This window comes from Arvicola amphibius, chromosome 1 (genome assembly GCF_903992535.2).
Source record: "Arvicola amphibius chromosome 1, mArvAmp1.2, whole genome shotgun sequence".
In the NCBI taxonomy this organism is placed as follows: Eukaryota; Metazoa; Chordata; class Mammalia; order Rodentia; family Cricetidae; genus Arvicola; species Arvicola amphibius.
In genome coordinates this window covers 143,774,511-143,792,094 of record NC_052047.1, presented here as the reverse complement: position 1 = coordinate 143,792,094, position 17,584 = coordinate 143,774,511, and the positions used below count along the sequence as shown (strand labels likewise).

Sequence of the window (17,584 nt, the reverse complement as noted above, 5' to 3'; positions counted from 1 at the left end):
GCACCTGCCCACCTGTACACCCTGACTAGTACTCTTTGGATCCTTCTTTGACTTAGGTCCAGTCGCCCGGTCTGCAGGCTTCATACCTGCAGAGCCTTGCACTGCTGTCCTACTTCTGTCCTTCTACTCAGTGCACTGGCCTTATCCTATAGCTTCCTATAGCATGTCTTTCTATAGCTGACTTGTCCCCTGGACTGCTGTTCTCATGACTCCTAGTGGCTTTCTACTTGACTTTTTGGTGTTAGCCTCTCCGTGACCACACTGCTACCTTACTCCAGTGGAGGATAACTAGGAGATGCAAATTTTGTCTCTTATCCATTTGAGTTAGCTGTTACCTGGAACCCACCTGAACTTCCATACCCCTGAGAACATGCCCCAAGGAACTAGTGATGGTGACTCTTTCATCTGGCATTGATTAACTTCCAGACTGGTGCAGCTGTGGGACGTGTGGTTAACCCGCCCCAGCATGGGAGAGTTGTCTAATTCTGTGGAGCAGAGGACCCACCACTCACACTGTGCCATCTGGCAGACCCCAGAGCAAATTCATCTTCTTGCTTTTGCCACTAAAGGCACATCCAAGTTAGCCTTGTCAGGCCACGGTGAACCAAGCCATGGAGCAGGGTAGCCAGAAAGACTGCTGGCCACCTGCCCACAAGGTTAGCTGTGGAGACCTGGGGTGCTCGGCACAAGTGAGTCGCACTGGCTACCCATGACCCTGCATGAGCACGTTCTGGTCATGGCCAGAAAGCCTGTGTTGTGAAACCACTTTCCTAGTTGAGCACTTGAGTCTTGGCTTTAGTAACAGGGGATAGACTTTGGAAATCTACTGAGAGCCAGTTACCACTTCCTCTGGGAGAGTTCTGATGGTATTCCTGATGCACACTGAACAGGTTTGGGGATCATCCAGGAGGATGAGAAGGTGCCTCACTGAGAGTCATGGATGGAGACTGTAGTCAAGGACTGATCCCAAAATAGTGGTGGTGGCTCCATGCTGGGGATCTATGCATAAATTCCCACCTGTCTTGTGGGAGATTTAGACCTAGAACTTGAAAACCCAGGGTCATGGACCATGTGCTCTGACAGGGTCAAGGTGGTTCTCAGAGGCCATCTGTGTGTCTACTCCAGTGAGACTCAATTCCTCCCAGGAAGAAGCAGGCAACTGCAAGCACTAGGGACCAAGGCCAGGTCCTACCTGGGAGTGGCAAGCGGCGAAGGTCGCACTGTTGATGATGCTGCACTTTTTCTGGGCCCAGGACTTGCGGTAAGGGTTGGCAGTGCAGGGGTCCTTGGGAACTGGGGCATCTGGGCAGGATGGAGAGAACTTCCAGCTGTTTCCAAACTCCAGCACATCACCCACCACAGACTGGCTGCGCGTGGTGAAGTCATTGATGGCATTGCCGTCAAAATTCCCACACAAGCCACAGACCCTGCCCTGCAGACACACGAGCAGAGAGAATCCCAAGCAAGTTAGGGGAGCTGGCACAGAGCCTGGCTTGGGAGTAGAACACAGGGAGAACCCATTTCCCCTGGATTGTACCCTGTGAACTTCCAAATGGATGTGGGAAGTGGGTCCTGGTGCAGGTGAGTGAACTGAACTTATTCTCTTTAGAAGATTCTGTGTCTGCACAGACCTGTGTGGGCTGGTTTATCAGTCGTGATTCCAGTACACCCATTATGCATTGCAATTTCAACTTGTCCTTCTTGGAACCTGGTGTTGTGTGTGGTCTCGGTGGTGAGGACTTTTCAGTGTCAGCTGCCAGCCCTAGACCTATCTTAGCTGGGTCTGGAAGCAGGGTGTATGGCGGCCACACTTGCCTTGTAATGCTGCTGCAGTCGGACAAACACACTGGTCTTCTTGTCCCAGGACACGACTATCCCACTGCGGATCTCAATGACCAGGAAAATGCCCATGTATCTGATCTTGTATGGAGAGTCCCCACTTGGCCCTCTCTCTACCACCTTGAAGTTCCCCTCATGAAGAATCAGCTCGTAGCTCTGTAGATGGAGAGAGATAGGGCAAGAGCGTCAGGGAGCTGGGAGACCAGGAGCTTTCCCACTGCCCTTAGAGACTCCTCAACAGATGAAGACTCACTGGAGGAGTAGGGAAACTCAGGCCGCACACCTACAGATCTCCAAAGGCTCACATGTGCAACACTGCCTTATACCATCCCCCACCCACCTCAGAGGGGAAGAGCCAACTGAGGAAATGCTTCATTGAGACCCAGCTGTAAGGCATTTTTCTCAATTAGTGATCAGTGAGGGAGGGCCCAGTCAATGGTGGATGGTGCCGTCCCTGGGCTGGTGGTCCTGGATTCTATAAAAAGTAGGCTAAGCAAGCCAGTAAACAGCATCCTCCATGGCCTCTGTATCAGCTTCTGCCTCCAGGTTCCTGCCCTGCTTGAGTTCTTGTCCTGACTTCTTCCAATGATGAACTATGATCTGGAAGTGTAAGGCGAATAAACCCTTTCCTTCCCAACTTGCTTTTGGTCATGGCGTTTTATTGCGGCAACAGAAAGACACACCACAAGCCAGCAGCTCTGCTTTCTACTTTGAATTCTGACTTCAGAATTTTGAGTGTAATATCCCTCCCAAATATATCCTGCTTGCCTTAATCTAATTCTGGCTCCAGGTTGGAAGACGGTAGTTTACTATTATAAGTCCTGGGTTTGGGTCACTTGCTGTCCTGTCCTTGAGAATAACTGATGGCTGGAGAACCAGAGGTAACACTGCAGAGGGAGGGACACAGTCCTCGGTGGCTATAAGTATACTCTCACCTCCACAAAGATCTTGATGGCCTTGGAACATGTGGTTCCCGTGGTCCCACAAGGGACATTCTCAGTGATAATACGAAAGGTCCCATCAGTACTGGTGTTGCCTCTGCAGTAGTCCTGAGAAGAAAAAAGATGAGGCTCTGGTCACAGCTCAAAAATAACTAGTGGGAAGGATAGAGAATTGTGACTCATTGGCAGGGGCCAGGGACCACACACCTGAACCAAGGTATACTCGCAGCTGCCTTCAAAGATGTAGCGTTCACCATCAAAGGTAACAAAATGGCCATCCCCATAGGCCACACATGCACCCATACAAGGTTGGTCAGTGCACTCCCACCGGCGGTTCCTGCAGGTGCTGTGAAAGGAGAGGTCATTGCTGACACGGGTACTGTCCCCTGGGACTGGCTGTCCCAGTCCTGTGCCAGCGTGCCACTTCACTTGGGGGGTCAAGCTCAGACTATATCAAGCTTTGGTCTTGTGTGGGTGTGTATCCAGTCACCCCCGCTGGAGAAATAGCCCTTCCTTCCCAGAATGGGGTCCTCTGAGTACCTTGGCTCCCAAGACACATGCTGAGGCCCCTGAAATGCCAAGGCCGTCTCAGACCAGTGTCACTGCAGATACCCTCTGAGGGTCCCAGAACCTACCAGTTATTGCAGTCTACCCGAATGCTCTCCCCAGGTCTATAGGTGGCCTCATTGTGTACGCAGGGGCAGTCCTCCTCAGCAATGCAGCCCCCATTCCCGTCTGCTACCAGCCCTGAGGGACACACACAGCCCGAGACGCAGTGTGTGCTGAACTGTGGACACAGGTAGCCTAGTCAGGGACTGAAACAACATCCTGTTCCCTCAGCCCTGTTCAGGTGCCCAGGACAGCAAGCAAGGAGACCCTGTCCTTTGAATGCCCAAGAGGAGGCCAAGACCCAAAGCCACTGGCCTTCCAATGATACCCCCCACACTCTTCCTGTAGCTTAGAATGGTGGATGAAGGTTGGTGTTGCACCAAGAGGACTCACACATTCCACATCCAGTGTGTGGCAGCTTCTGAGGCATTCAGACCCTTGGTCACCAACTGAGGCATTGTTACAGTCCAGATATACCATAGGTGCCTGGCACTCTGGGGAGGACAAGCGTGTGAGAGAGGCCTGGAACAGGACATTCCTGGTCTCTATGGTCTCCTGACCCTGTCTTGCTGCTTGGACTGTAGAAAGTTTGGGTCTTGCATGACTTTGTGCTCTGTACCAAGCACCCAGTCTGTATGGACCTGCCCCAGAGGGTATATCCCACATCCCCAAGAGCCCTACAGCCACACTGCCACAGAGCCCACAGGCCCTCTTCCCCTAGAGCATCTTGGCACAGCAACCACGGTGAAGTACAGGCTGGTCAGGGTGGAATGATACCTGTGTTCTTCTGCATCAGGGCTCCAAGACAGGTCAGCTTCCCCTTTTCACACGAACTACAAGAGACAGTAGAACCCCTGCTCCAGGCCCAGTATCTCCCACATTCTACCCCAGTACTCTCCATACCCCACCAATGTCTGGGCCTCCTTGCTTCCTCTCAACACCAAGAGGATGCCTGCTGTTAGGGGTCCTTGGGAAAACCCTGGACCCCATGTTCCCATACACTAAAGCCTTAGTCACCAGACTATGCTAATACTAGAAGGCCACACAAACTTCCGGGTATAGAAGGACCACTAGCGACCCCCCTAACACAGATCTGCGAGGAAAGGGGATGAGTAAGGATGGTCTTTCTTACCACACCACCCCATTGTCCATAACGAACTCTCTGGGGGCCACCACAGTTCCATGGAAGAAGCAGGGGCACTCCTCATCACGCACACAGTGACCCTTGTCATTCAGGAAGGTGCCTTCAGGGCAGGTGCAGCCATCCACGGGCACAAAGGAGACGCCACAGGTGACGTCAGCTTCACTCAGAGAGCGGCAGGTAGGCTCGCAAGTGCTCACTGCATAGGAGTAGCTCTTGGTTTTGGGACAGTTGTTCATGTACTTGACTATAGGAAAAAGAAACGGTACAGAGAGATCAAGGGCTGTGTGAAGTTGACACAGCCCTTGTTCTTCCCTGCCGTAGACTAGTGACACCTTCATTGGCACAATGGGATAAAAGGTTCTTGCAGACATGGGACAGAAGATGATAGCTACTGCTGTCCAGGATCCCAAGTGCCCCTATGCCAGAGTGACAGGATCCAGATGGCTATCGTGGGGAGGCCTAACCTGTGCCAAGGAGCCTTGGTAGCCCACAGAACACTCACAGCAGACATTGTCCCTCCAGCCACTGAGCAGCACGCCTTTGGCGGCACAGGCGTGCACATAGGAGGACAGGGCGGCACACATGCAGTCCTCGCTGTTTTCACAGTTGCACGTGTCAAACATGCAGTTCTGGGAGATAAGATGTCAGGAAGTCAGGTACCTCTGTCTCCTAGGTTCCTTATTGCTCATTGAACTTTCCCATCAGCATCCACCAAGCCCTGCTCAAGGCCTGGACCTGAGACTTCCCACACCCTGTCAGAAACTTTGACAAGCAGGGTCTTGGAGGTGTGGCATGGGATTCACGTTAGGGACAGTGTCAGAAGCCACAGGGTAAAATGGCAGCCAGAATGGAGAACAGACCTGGGTTCAGGAAGGCCTGAAGCCTAAGCAGGGGCCCTGGGGAAGAATCTCCACAAGACAAGGGCATTGTTCTAACTGAGCTGCACATAGGGAGCTTGGATGGGTTGGGCTCAGCAGGGTGTGTCCAGTGAGGCATCATGGAAGTGGGTTACCTGGAGACACCCTCAGGGATGGAATGATGTACTAAAGTTTAGGGCTTTGGAGGGCTATTTAAAGTGTGTCCCCCAAAAGGTGCTCTGCAGTGATTTGTCATGTCTGAATGGGGTCAACATAGAAAGGAGCCTTTAAGGGGGAGCCTAGGGGACAAGGACAAGGCTGGACAGCGGTTCCAGCACCTGCTGTCCTTACAAGAGGGAGGTTGGGCACACACTAGGACCACTAAAGACCTTTCTGAGCTCCCAGAACCTTCTTTTTCAGCTTCTCCATTGGTGAAGCCTTTAACTGAGAAGTAAACACCAGCGTGGGTAGTGGTGGGTAGACCTGGAAGTCCAGCCTCCAAGGGCTCCTATACCTGCCCCACCCAGGTCCAGCAGACCATGGTCTCACCGAGTAGAAGGGAACCGGGCTGACGGTGGCATGGCAGGCCGAGAAGACTCCTGAGCTTTCAATGAGCATGGAACACCACTTCTGGGCATAGTTCTCTAGGGAAGGAAGAAATGTTGGCTGCCCCTCACCTGCTTCCTCTTCAACCCTAACACCTCATGCCTTTCTGCCTATGTGGGAATTCTCTGAACCCTTCCCCTGGGGGTTTATGTGGCCACAAAGGTCAGGAAGGGCTGTTAGAATGGCCAACGACTAGAAAAGGTGCTTACCCGTCTCCACACTGTACGAACAGGGGTCCTCAAAGGTGCTCTTGGAATTGGGGCAGGAGGCTTGAGTCTTCCAGGTGTTGGAGAAGGCAGCTCCTGTGCCCTCCACTACCCCGCTGAGGGCTGTGAAGTCATCAGCCTGGTTCTGGTTGAAGTTACCACATAGGCCTAGTGACCGGAGTCAGGAGGTCAGCAGGTTATTCAACCTGGCCACTTTCCCCTGGGCTGTCGCCCCTCTAAGCACGACCAAAGGAGGACTGGAAAGAAAGATCCTCCCTAGTGCTTCATTTTACAACTGCTCACAGATGAGCCCCTAACAGGGCTAGCCCCATCAGGGGAGCACAGCGGATCTGTCCTCCCAGGTCATTCCACGGGTTACTGGGCAGATGTCAAGTGTGCTGGGTGGTGTAGGGGTCTCCACTGACTTCTGGGGCCAGAGCTTCCCAATCCCCTTCCATAGGGGATCCCACTTCACAGCCTAGAGTTAGGGTGGACCTGACCCCCACCAGTCTCTCCGCCACAGTCCCACCCTCAAACCCGCTGGTGCCTCACCACACATCTGGCCATGGTAGGAGGGGTCCAGCCTGACAAACACCTGCATGATGGGCACCAGCTGCACCTGCAGCTGCAGTCCCATGCCCGTCTGCACCACAATGAAGAAGGATGATGGACTGAAGATGGTGACATTGGCTGTAAGGTGAGAGGGATTAGACATGCTGGGAGTTGGCCCACCAAACATGACAGTGCTGGCTGACACGGGGGGGGGGGCACCAAAAAATCCCATGCCCAAAGCTCCCAAATGTGCATGGATTATAAATGGCTGCCAGCTGCCCCTGAGAGAGCATGGTTGGCACTGCCTGATGTAGGATTCACATTGAACCAGGGGTAGCAACTTGTCACTCCAGGGGAAATGCTAGAGCTGCCTGAGACCACAGAGAGCTCCCCGGGAGCTAGATTCTGCCCAGGGCTGAAATATGATTGCCCACTAAAGGTGCCAGCCTTGGCTTGCTGCCCCAGGGAGCCACACACCTGCTGACATGGGAAGCTGAGTAAAGATGGAGTTCAGGAACAGAGCACCATTGGCCTGGATCCGGATGACCTGGTTGCATGTGGTGCACACAGTCAGTACCCACAGGGCCCAGCCAGCCACTTATAGGAAGAATTCTGACAGAATCCCCCTCCCCCAACCCAATGACAGAGCCAGAATGGAAGCTCAGGCCTGCCCTAGCAGTAGGTTCTCTCCACAAGGGTGGTGGCTACTCCTACCTGAGGAATTAGAGAGGGAGTAGCAACCTCTCTTTACTCTGGCCGGTCACTACTCCACATGCTCCACACTCCCTAATCTGTCACTTGCAGCCCATAATGTGGTGGTCATCAGAGTCCCAGGCTCACCATGTCCCCACTATTGAGGTTGAGTGTAACCGCTTTGAGGCAGTTCTCAGTATCCGTCAATCCACACTTTCGCAGATCGACCAGCACAGTGAAGCCGCTATCTGCACATTTCTGTCAAGAAACCCAAGATGTGGAGTTGGATGTGGAATTCTCTTATGCATAACCTCTCAAGACCTGGAGGGGTTCTGGAGGTATCCTCGGGTCCCTGGTTCACCATAGGGAGCTTGTCATGGGCCTGGGACTTCCCTGTCAGCATAGAAGTTTTCCATGACCTTCACCCCTGCTGTGGACCCTCACAGGACCCTGTGGACCAGGATGGTGGCCATACCTTTGACAGGACGTAGCTGCAGTCCCCATGCACATTGTAGAGCTTCTCGTCATAGGTGAAGACATGGGACCCGCCTTGCACAGAGCAGGTGCCGGGGCACGGCAGGTCCTGGCACTGCCACAGTCCCCCAGAGCAGGTGCTGTGGGGGAGTCCATTAGCATAAGGGTTTACAGAGGTAAGAGGCAAGCCTCATCCTGCACACCTCCACAAAGGTGGTTAAGCTTACCAGGAGCTGCAACTGGTGTTGAAGGACTCTCCAGGGGCATAAGTGTGACCACCATGGGTGCAATGGCACTGCTCCAGGGGCAGGCAGCCCAAGTGTCTGATGTCATCCAGCACAGTGCCTGGAGGAAGGGACAGTGGTTACAAATGCTCCTGGTACAGGTAACATGGGGCAGCTTGCCACCAAGACAATCCCAGTCCTAGGCAGGGGGAAGGGCCCCTCGTCTAGAATGCTGCCCCAGCCTGAACTATTTGGTATAAGCTCCTCTGGGCCTTAGTTTCCCCACCTGACCTCAAGGACTAAAAACACCTGTTTTCTGTGCATAAATCATCAGATCTCATCCTTATTAATAATCAGTGTCCATCCTGCCTGTAACCATGGGATGCAACCCCTAGCCAGGCCTATTGCCATTAGGAGTGGAGAGGATCAGCAGAGGTGGAGACCATGACCCCAAAGGTAGCCATGGAAGGGCACAGGGCTTGCCTGGGGGACAGAAGCAGCCATCCATGCAGTGATCCTCGCAGAGTTGAGAGCGTTGGGGGTTGGAGCAGGTATCCACGCAGGGCGAGCGGCACTCCTGGTGTTCCATGTTGAAGGGGCATGTCCAGTCTGTAACAGAGATAGCCTTTGACCTAGGAGAAGTGGGTCCTGACTGCTTCAGTCAGTGGGAGCCATACCCACTCCCTGCTCCCATGTCCACTGAGGTCCCAGAGCGCCATCTGCTAAGTAAAGCAGCAGTCTAGAGAGCAGGGACCCAACACTTCTCATACTTCCTTCTCTACCTATGACCACCTGAGGCCACTGCTCTCCAGGAGATCCTGCCTCAAGGTTCTGGAGCCATAGCTTGTTGCTGTGCTCAGGGACACAACTGAGTTCCCACTCTGAGACCAACATCAGAACCCTTGGGTACAGCATCTTCCCCTCAGCCTCCTCTTTCCCTGACGTTCACCCTCTCTGTGGCCCTTAAGTGATTCTCTTATCTTGACTTATCTTATCTTGCCAGGGTCTAAGCTCAAGACTGGTCCTTAGTAAGACCCTGGGCTATACTCTAGTGAGGATACTCACTGCAGAGATCAGGACTCCTCCAGTTCTGCGGATGGCCTCCTGCATGGGCACACTGGCGGGAATATTCAGCAAAAGTGGCACATGGGCATGTGGGGCAGCGGCACAGATCCTGGACACAGGCATCCAAGTACATGTTGACATCTACCAGGGCAATGCACTCGGCAAAGGCAGGGCCAAGCAGGATGCGGCGGCAGATGTCCTCCTGGGGAGTACAGAGAGGCTAAGCATCTTCTGACCCTCAAGCACGATTGCCATGACACTTGTAATAGGAACCCTGCCCATCCTAGGCCATACGGGAAGCCCCTTCTTTACCTGGAGGTTCCTTCCACCTATACATTTGTTTGTCTGTCTGTCCATCCATCATCTATCCATCCATTCATTATCCACCCATCATCCATCTACTATCCGTCCATCATTCATTAATCACTCATCTACCCATCCATCAACCATCCATCATCTACTTTATCCATCCATCCATCAATCCACCCACTCATCTATCATCCATCAACCATCCATCTATTATCCATCCACCTTCCTTATACATTATGCTATCCAAATACCGTGCTGTGCCTGGGTATAGTGCTCTACTTGGCTCTGAGGGAATGACCCAGGGCTCTCTGTTCCTCCCACCTCCTATTTCAAGGCTCCAAGACATGCTGACTTGTGACTTGTGTACCCAGGAGAATGCAGAATGCACTCCTGTATTGTGACTTAGAAGACAGGGAAATAAAGATAAGGCCAACCCTCAGGTGGCCCTCATGGACTCGGTGCTGCTACTCAACCCCTTCCTATGCCAGTACCCCCGACAGGCCAGGATTTGACACCATTATCGTTCACTTCTCAGTTTAGGTAGGAATCAGGCATTCTACTAGTTTCAGGGTTTCTGGAGTTGGATCCTAAGGATGAGTCCTCCCTGCTCATAGGAGGGACTCCTTGAGTGTCCACCTTGGCCCTCTGTGTGGTGCTGGGTACACATCTCCTCCAAACACATCACTACACACAGAGAACTTGTGTGCCCTGGGGAGTGGGTTGTGAATTCCATCAAAAATGTGAGCCATTTGGTCCCACGGGAGAAAGCCAACTTGGCCTACCTCCCTCAGGCCCCAGCAGCAATCTCCTGAAGGCTCGGAGGCCATTCTCTGCCTGTTCAGGAGCAGGAAAGCTCTCACTGTCTTGTCACCCGAAGATGTTCCTCAGCCTTTGGCCAGGAAGTCCTCTGGTAGTCTATCAGCTGATGCAGGCCTCACACTGTCCCCAGCCTTGGGAGCTGTGGTCTGATCAAGATGCTCACCCTATCTGTGCAATTGCTGACCGCTGAGGGCAGGGTGTCCTGGCACTGCTCAGTAGGACCATCCAGCTTCTGCAGGTTTCCAAACTGTACAGGGGTCAGCCTGGTGTCTGCAGGAGGGAGAACTCACAGTCAGGAGATAGACTTCCTGAGGTGCTATCAGAGGACTCTATCTGGATCACACACACACACACACACACACACACACACACACACACACACACACACACACACACACTTTCCTCCTCTATGTCTCCTCAACAGCCCCGTCCCATGTCCCTCCTGGACTTCCTTGGTTCTCTGTCCCTTGGGACCACCTAGCCTGAAGACTCAATGGTACTCACTGTGGGCGTAGAACTCGTTGACAGCTGGGAGCCCATTGAAGTCGCCGCACAGCCCACACGTCTGGTTAGTATATTTGGAGTCCAGCTCCAGCTGAGAGGGGGAGACAGAGCAACTCCAGCCTCAGGGCTTCTGCTTTGGCTCCAAGACCTACCTGGTAGCTTCCCACCCCACTTGCCCGGAGGACCATAGAAGAGATTCCCCCGATAGTCTGTAGGGTCCCTATAATAGGTCCCTAGAGAAGCTGTGGGTTATGGGGGAGGCTGTATGGGCTGTGGGAGACTGCAGGAAGCCAGGAGTGACTCTGGGAGTTTATGAAATCTGTGGGGAGCGTGTGGGGCCTATGGTAACTATGAGGGGTTATAGGGGAGAATAGGGGGCTGTGGGAAACGGGGGATTCTGGGGATCTGTGGAACTGAGAGGCGATTATGTGAGGCTATAAGGGCCTGTGTAAGGCCTATGTAGGGTTGTGGGGGGGGGCTGTAGGGAACTGTGGGTGAATGTCCTTACCAGAGCACTGTCTTCATTCCACAGGAAGGTGAGGACTAGCCGGATGCTGACCTTCACATACCCACTGCTCTTCTCCATCAGAAGACCTGCACGGCTGTAGGGCAGCTCCACCCTAGGCAGAAAGTTCTGGTCTTCCTTCAGCAGGGTATGAGCAGGGGCTGTCCTCCCCACTTGCTCTGTTCCTGACCCCTCTCCCTCCTCCCCAGAGCACCAGGTAGGGACAGAGCAAGGTCTAAAGGCCTGGCTTGAACATGCTTCTTCCCATGACCCAACTCACTGCTGTCCATCCACCAGGACAGAGCCATTGGCCAGCTCAATCACCAGCCCCTGGGCCCTGAGGACCACATGAGTGACCACAGGCCTGGAGCCCTCAAGACCACGACGCAGTTGGATGTTGAAGTCCTCGTAGGTGGCCCCACAGTGTGAAGAGAAGACATAGTTACAGAGGCCAGGGAAGTGGAACATGTCACCGTCGAAGGTCTTGTAGTGGAAGTCACCCCATGTGCTGCACACCCTCCCATTGTGCGCCAGGTTTGCAGCTACAGGGAAACCAGATGAAGTCACCACTGAGAGCCAGCACTCCATACCCAGCTATCTAAGGGACAACCTCCTGGGGCCACGGGCAGTATCTTTGGAGCAGAGAAACCAACTACCAGTTCTCTGCTATTCTACTCCCTCAGTTGCTTGGATAAAACCTAAAGACCCAGACCCACCCCTCATCCCTTTCATTTGCTATAGTCCAGACACTCAGTCAATGGTTGTTCCCAGGGCAAGTTCCAGACCCTTTTCATAGCTGTTCAGAGGCCTCACCCTATGTCAGCTTCAACCAGACTGGCAAGCCCCCCCCCACCTCCTTGGCCTGACAGCAGTAGGTATTGCCCACTTACGGCTCATGGTCGGGAAGACAGTCATGGGTGGGATGAAGGTGACATGCTGGGTGGATGAGGATGTGGGAGCTGCAGTAGGAAGGCCGGGTCACACCGGGGCTGTGACTGGGGATCTCCTCCCTGACCACCCACTCTCTTCAATGCCCACCTCAAGGAAATCAGGAAGCCTAGGACTAACAGGTTGGTTCCAGGCTATCCAGTTTCTCCATGGTCACCCCCGACCCTCCTCCTGAAGCCTCCTCCTGTCTACCCAGGAGCTCTTCCTCTCCTGGGTGCAGCGTGTGCCCAGCGCTGCCTTCAGGCAGAATGGACTAGTCAAGAGTCTCACTGTGTTAACTGGTGTGGGGAGACCATCTGCCTGTCCCACCTGAGCCCTATCCCCCTCACCGCTGCCCCTGCCACCAGAATATGACTCCCCAACCCAGAGCCTGAGCCACGTACCACTGTACACTTTCTGACCATCTACGGTGAGTTCGGGGTGTTCTGAGCTCAGTTTTACCTGGCTCTGGCTCTCTGCAGGAAAGGAGAACACAAGTCAAGAAGAAACCATCAGACTGTGGCTACTGTTCTGGCTTAGTGTGAGGCTCGTGGACTGGCTCTGCTCCCAGGTCAAGACCTTCCTGTAATTTCCAAAACCCTGAACAGACTTGGGCCTGGCGATTCCAACCCCATCAGCTGTAGTAGCCTTCAGTTGCTAACCATCACTAAAGAGCTAGGTATCCTCAGAAATTCTGACCCTTCCAGCCCAGTCAGTCCTTCCCCTACAGTGGCCCTCGCCACCTGCACCTATGGAGTGACACCTGGTCTTGCCAGTAGTGGGAGAGATGTGCCCAGTGGCTTGAAGAAGTCAATTAGGAAACCGTGTTAGTATTGGAACTGTGACCATCTGTCGGAGGTGACAGTCAGCCCCATCACTTGAGTCCCTTGGAAGATGAAAACTGGCTTTGTTAGGGAGAATACAGTCAGAGGTTTCCAAGAGGGACACAGCAGAAAGAAACCTATGATCAGAGGCAGCCTCAGCCTGGAGCTGTGGGTCAGGGCAGGTGGCATGAGGGCGCAGTTCTTGGTGCAGGATGTCCACTCTCAGCGGCCTGGATGGTCCATTGCCTCTGGGCAAGGCCACCTCCACAGCCTCACTGCTAGAGGCCCAAAAGACAGCTTCAACCTCCACAACTCAAGCCTCCAAAGCCTGATGGCTCCTTAAGGCCAGCACTTTGCAGGAGACTATGTCCCCCAGGCCTTGACCCAGATGGCCACTCGCGCCTGTGCCATGGGCAACGCGGCTTCCTGTTTGATTTTCCCAGCGTGTCCAGCTGACATTTGGAAACCGCAGGGACCGTCCTGTGCATTAATCCTTCCTCAAGGGCCCCGCTTGACTGCATTCCCCAGAGGGCATGGCCTCTCCCTCTGTCCATTACTGATCCCAGGTCCACAGCCTCTCCCAAATGTTCCTGGCCCAGCCTTTCCGCTGCCGTCTGCTGGAGGGCCCCACGGCTGAGGATACCACCCCCACCCAAGCACTCCTGCTCCCTCAGGCTGAGATCTCTCCATCTCCACAAAGCTAGAGAGTTGTCAGCCACCCCCCGCAACATCCTGGTCTGGGTTACCGCTTCCCATCCAGACAAAAACCAGATCCCCTTTATGTGAGGGCCCAGCCTCTTGCCCTTACCCCAGGCACAGCTGTCACAGAAACACGCTCCCCCAACCCAGGGCCTAAAGTTGCCCTTCCCAAGTAAAGCGAGTGGGAAGGAGGGCTGACTTCACCAGGTAGGCGCAGCACTCTGATGGACAGGATCTGGCTTAGGGAGAGCCACATTGCAGAGGGAGGGAGAAGGCCCCGGAGAGCAGTTCCCAGCCAGCAGGTAGCCTTGGAAGCAAGAGAGACAACCATGGCCTCTCTGGCTCTCCAAGAATGGGCTTTGGGGACCCCACCCTCCCTTACTGTCTGTCTTCTTTTCACAGATACAGGAAACCTGGAGCTGAGGTTTCCTAGTCTAGGGAGCAGAGCTTGGAGAGGTCATGACACTTGGGGGTTTAGGCTAGCTCTGCTTGCTTACAGCTGAGCCCTGTAGGAGCCATCTTTCCAATACTGCTGACAGTGTTAATATTGCCGCTTTCTCAAGAGCAAACTGGTAGGGAAAGCAGATTTGCTGACAAGGGTCACACAGCCCACCTGACTCAGTTCTGGGTTCAGACCACAGCTCTGGGTATCAGATCCAGCCCTAATATCCAGGGGCAGAATCTACTTCACCAAGGAGGCCCCAGCCTTGGTGAAGCTCACCTTGGTACTTGTGACCCCAGCAGTTGGTGGGAAAGCAGGGCCTTGCTAGGAGTCTCTGTCCCTTCTAATTCTGATACGGACCTCTCTGACTCAGAAAGGCCTCATTCCTGTTTCATTTCCAAAACCAAGACTGTCATGGGGTTTTCACCAACCAGGGTTCATACCTTGAGGCTTAGAGCACCTAACTTCATTGAGACACCTCCATCAAAGCCAGGCCCTTAGGCTGCTGACGGAGCTAGAAGGTGGGACATAGGATCCAGAGCCCAGAGAACTGCAAGACCTGGGACCACAGTGTTGGGGACAGTGGGAGATGCCTGTCGTCTCAGGAGGGAAAATCCCCAGGTGGAAGTCAGCTCTCTGGGAAGATGATTTTTAGAGGGCAAGGGGCTTCGACCTTACCTGCTGGCCATATCGTGAATAAGGCTACAGAGGCCAAGACCAGAGCCCAGTTCCAGCTCCTGCTGCCCATCCTAGGGACAGCGCAGAGGGCAGGCAGGAGGGACTGAGACAAGGCACTTGCTCCCTGGGGGCCTGGACTTATGTAGTGGAAGACCTTGGCCCAGTGCCCAGTTCCTAGGCCAGGTAAGGCACTGTCTACTCCCTGCACAGCCACGTGTGTTTGCTCTTGGGGAGGGGCTATGGCAGGAAGAGGCCGTGGAGGAGGAAGGATTTGCAGCCTTGTGCCACCAGACAGAGGGCCCCCACCCCCTGCGGCTTCTGAGAATTGGGAGGGAGTAGATAGGGCAGGGAAGGGCCAGCGCTTGGCCAGGGGGTGGAGCTGGCTACTCTTGGTTTGAAGCCCTGGGCCTATGGAGAGGATAGGATGTTTGGTCAGTAGTCCTATGCCAGCTCCTCTGGGAGCCTGGACACTACAAGGATCAGGGTCAGAAGGTCGGCAACCTTGCCTTGTGTTTGCTCAGGAAGCTGACCCTGGGTGCTCAGCACTGAGTCCCTAAAGAATGGGCAAGGCTTGAGGGTGGGCCTACTCCTCAGGGGTCATCCCTCAGCCTGGAAAATGGGATTCTGGTTGCATTCCAGGTGGCCATAGATCTGGTAGAGTCTCTGTAGCTTCTGGGGGTCCCAGGAGAAGGGAACCCCTCACCAACTCTGAGAAAGAATGCATCTCTGGGCTCCTGTCTGCTGCTGAGCTCAAGCACGTGGTAAAAATGAGGCCCTGTACTGATTTTGGCCAATGTAGGCCACAGACTTCCCCTAGACTTTATTATTATTATTATTATTATTATTATTATTCCCCTAGACTTATTATTATTATTATTATTATTATACCCCTAGGCTTATTAACCCTGGGTCTTGACAAAAGGCCTTGACCTACCTGGGGCCACAGCCGATGGAACTGGTGAACCTTGGGGGCACAGTGGGGTGAGGGAATGACTGGGGCTTTCCTGACTCTACTGCCCACCCTGAAGCGAAGTCCCAGAGGCTCATCTCTCTCAGTTGTGTTGGTTGGGCTTCCTGAGGGTTTGGGGGAGCCCTTTCCTTGACCGTGAACAAACCCACCAATGCCATTTCTAGGCTGTGCAAAGAGCAGGATGTTCATATCGTAGTACCGCTTTCCCATTAGATGTACAGACTGGGTTTACATCCCTTCTCTTACAGCCGTGCAGCCACCGGCAATGCGCACCAGATCACAGCAGCCTGAGAAAGTTCCTAGGGGTGGACCAGGCTGGGGGAGTGTCGGGTGTTTGAGTGACTTCAGTATCCTGGAAGTCCCTCCCTGACTGTCCCCGCACTTATCTTTCTGAGGATAAATTCCCAGAGGTGGAATGCTGGGAAAGGGAGCCGTCTGCAGGAAAAGCCTTTGAACTGTCTCACCACCTAGAAGTCAGCTGCCATCAAGCGACAGAACACAGGTAGGGCTGGCAGGGATGCATTGAGGCAGGGATCCCGCTCAGTCAGTGACAGCCAAGTGGGGCTTGGGTTGAAAACAGAAATGCTATTATAGCCTAGCAGTTCTACTGTGAGGTACATCCCCAGAAAAAGAGAAAACAGCGACTAATACTGTCACCCCTCATCTAGTGACCCCATCCATGGCCGCTAAAACAGGGGTGCCCCAATGGCTTGGACAATGGCTGAGCAAGCGATGGCGAATCCCTGCAGTGGAATCGTATACAGACTCAAACAAAGAGGGGCATTCTGACACCCACCGCAACCTGGGTGGACCTTGAGGATTCCGGGCCCTAAAGAGAGAATCCTGAAGGGTCCCCCTTCTGGAAGGACCCCAGAGTTGTCAAAGTTGCAGAGGCAGAGAGTAAGTTGGGATGCCAGAGGCTGAAGAGTGAGTGTGTCTTTAATGGGGACAGGGTGTCCGCTGGGAAGATAGAACGTTCCAGAGGTGGATGTGGGCGGCTGTGCATGCCGCTAAGCTGCGTCCTCGGCTGTAATCAGGGCGGATAAAGTATACGATATGGACTTCATCAATAATGATGTCGAGTCTGCTCAGATTGGCTCCTGACGTGGCGGACGCCCCCAGGTCCCTGGGTGTGCCCAGGCTAGCTGCCAGGCTGGCCCCTGTTTTTCATCTTTATCTGCAGTTTCTTTAATGCCCAGTGTGTGTGTATAGCACGTGGGCCCATGGCTCCTGTTTAGAGACCTGGTGCTGGGTCTGGTATTGCATATCGGACCTTTGCTCTGTGTGCTGCCCGTCAGGATCTTCAGATCTGCAATGTCCTCTTTCATGTCGAGTTCCTCTTTCCACTGCCAAATGGTGCAGACACCCAGGGGTGGTCTGGAGAGTGGAATGCCCCCTTCCTAGGTGGTCTGTGTCGCCAGTTGTGGCTTGCCTAGGCCTCTGCTACAACCTGTCCTGGGCCTTCCTACCTGCTCACAGGCTGGGCAACAGCTAGGGCTCAATTTCACTTAATTCACTGTTGAGCTGGTCTCAAGGGGAGAATCCCATAGACTCCCACCTCTGGAGTGTCCCTGGCTACCTTACCAGTTTCTCTCCCATGCCCAGGACCTGGCACCCTGTGTCCACTGATCTGGGCCCAGTGGGCCTCATCCACCCCCGGCTCAGGTGACATTGCCAACTCCCGTCTATCCTCACTC

At 53.9% G+C, this 17,584-nt stretch overlaps 1 protein-coding gene across 1 annotated transcript in view; it reads right to left on the bottom strand.

Annotated features, from left to right (window-relative positions):
* Muc5b (mucin 5B, oligomeric mucus/gel-forming) overlaps window positions 1–14,987 on the bottom strand; it is a 32,489-nt gene extending 17,502 nt beyond the window's left edge. Inside the window, exons 1-25 of the mRNA XM_038311026.1 lie at window positions 14,918–14,987; window positions 12,679–12,750; window positions 12,238–12,306; window positions 11,628–11,889; window positions 11,351–11,462; window positions 10,843–10,933; window positions 10,502–10,608; window positions 9,211–9,412; window positions 8,629–8,754; window positions 8,149–8,266; window positions 7,923–8,061; window positions 7,595–7,705; window positions 7,232–7,301; window positions 6,755–6,892; window positions 6,206–6,370; window positions 5,940–6,034; window positions 5,036–5,162; window positions 4,522–4,777; window positions 4,167–4,222; window positions 3,783–3,883; window positions 3,416–3,567; window positions 2,988–3,126; window positions 2,775–2,888; window positions 1,816–1,995; window positions 1,193–1,432 (exon numbers count right to left, since the gene is read on the bottom strand). Coding sequence (XP_038166954.1) covers window positions 1,193–1,432; window positions 1,816–1,995; window positions 2,775–2,888; window positions 2,988–3,126; window positions 3,416–3,567; window positions 3,783–3,883; window positions 4,167–4,222; window positions 4,522–4,777; window positions 5,036–5,162; window positions 5,940–6,034; window positions 6,206–6,370; window positions 6,755–6,892; window positions 7,232–7,301; window positions 7,595–7,705; window positions 7,923–8,061; window positions 8,149–8,266; window positions 8,629–8,754; window positions 9,211–9,412; window positions 10,502–10,608; window positions 10,843–10,933; window positions 11,351–11,462; window positions 11,628–11,889; window positions 12,238–12,306; window positions 12,679–12,750; window positions 14,918–14,987 — 3,312 coding nt within the window. The remainder of the gene's footprint in view (window positions 1–1,192; window positions 1,433–1,815; window positions 1,996–2,774; window positions 2,889–2,987; window positions 3,127–3,415; window positions 3,568–3,782; window positions 3,884–4,166; window positions 4,223–4,521; window positions 4,778–5,035; window positions 5,163–5,939; window positions 6,035–6,205; window positions 6,371–6,754; window positions 6,893–7,231; window positions 7,302–7,594; window positions 7,706–7,922; window positions 8,062–8,148; window positions 8,267–8,628; window positions 8,755–9,210; window positions 9,413–10,501; window positions 10,609–10,842; window positions 10,934–11,350; window positions 11,463–11,627; window positions 11,890–12,237; window positions 12,307–12,678; window positions 12,751–14,917) is intronic.
* Between the last annotated feature and the right edge of the window lie 2,597 nt (window positions 14,988–17,584).